General features: G+C 29.2%; 1 protein-coding gene across 1 annotated transcript; it reads left to right on the top strand.

Annotated features, from left to right (window-relative positions):
• Nucleotides 1–211: 211 nt before the first annotated feature.
• On the top strand, nucleotides 212–537 carry LOC108356727 (uncharacterized; the record flags this gene model as incomplete). The annotated part of the gene is made up of 2 exons (XM_017607827.1): nucleotides 212–269; nucleotides 389–537. Coding segments are annotated over 2 exons (207 nt in total), but the record flags the coding sequence as incomplete, so codon positions are not given.
• Between the last annotated feature and the right edge of the window lie 675 nt (nucleotides 538–1,212).

Here is a 1,212-nt window from a genome sequence, read left to right as displayed (position 1 = left end):
TCTTTCATTTGACACTTAATTTTTGGTAATCCAACGAATAGCCTACATCTTATAACTTTTCGCACAGGTGGCAGCCCTATACAAGTTTTAAGCACTAAAGGGAGGCTGCCGCCGCGTTATTTGTTTGGTAGCCTTAAGTATTTACTAACTTAGTTAAGTACTAAAACTATAAGAAATAATCTGTCATTAATATTTTTACTTTTTTTCCCAGAAATATGTTAGCGAATTGTCAACAGTGCGAGATTGCGCCACCGAGTGTGTTGAGAAGGGTAAGCGCACGCTTATTTGTTTTTAATTTTTTACTATTTACTAACATAAATACATACATACATACATCTATTGAACTTCTATTCCACTCTTTTTTTTCTCTGCATTTTCTTATTTACAGAAATCTGGGAGACGCAAACCTACTGCTGCAATACAGATGGCTGCAATGGGTCCACCAATTTGCAAGTTTCCAAACCGCTGCTCTTATTACCGTTAATATATTGCGTGTACAAATCGTTTGTGGTTGCTTTCAGGGAGCAGCGGCACTAAGTTCGGTAACATGCGGCTGAAGCAAGCAAAAAAAAAGTTCTTGTAATTATATAATTACTAACAAAATAATGGAAATGTAAGATAATTGAGTGCAATAAGGTTAAAAACAAATTTGAAAAATTTTAATTATTTTTCGTAAGTTTTGTAAATTTTATTTAATGCAAATTTGAATGTTTATTAATTTATACATATAATTACTTTTCAACTCGTATTATAAAATAGTTTCATTTCCAGCATTTTTTTTTTGATTATATTTCCTAAGCAAAAGAGAAAGTTCAATAAAATCGCAACGCTTTGCATTATTCCTCGTTCAAATTCGTACTTTTTAATAGTCTTCCCAAAAGTTTGAGTAGCAAATATATTAACAAACGAACATTTACACATGCAAGAAATGCATAAGAAAAATAGCAAAAATTTGAATATACATAAAGAAATGAAAAATATATACATACATACATACACACAACTTATATATATATTACCTAAATCCGAATGTTGAAAATCTTACGATTGCGATAACAAAAAAGCATATTAGAACAAATTCTAAATATAATAATGCAAAAAATATATATACATACATACTTACATATATGTAATTGTAATGTATACATATGTACATACATATGTATATGTATGTAATTACAAGTGTATATAAAGCATTTTCAGCTAAAACAT

Source organism: Rhagoletis zephyria, unplaced genomic scaffold (genome assembly GCF_001687245.7).
Source record: "Rhagoletis zephyria isolate East Lansing unplaced genomic scaffold, Rhagoletis_zephyria_1.1 Rzeph_scaffold_64076, whole genome shotgun sequence".
Lineage (NCBI taxonomy): Eukaryota > Metazoa > Arthropoda > Insecta > Diptera > Tephritidae > Rhagoletis > Rhagoletis zephyria.
This window is presented reverse-complemented; position numbering and strand designations above follow the sequence as displayed.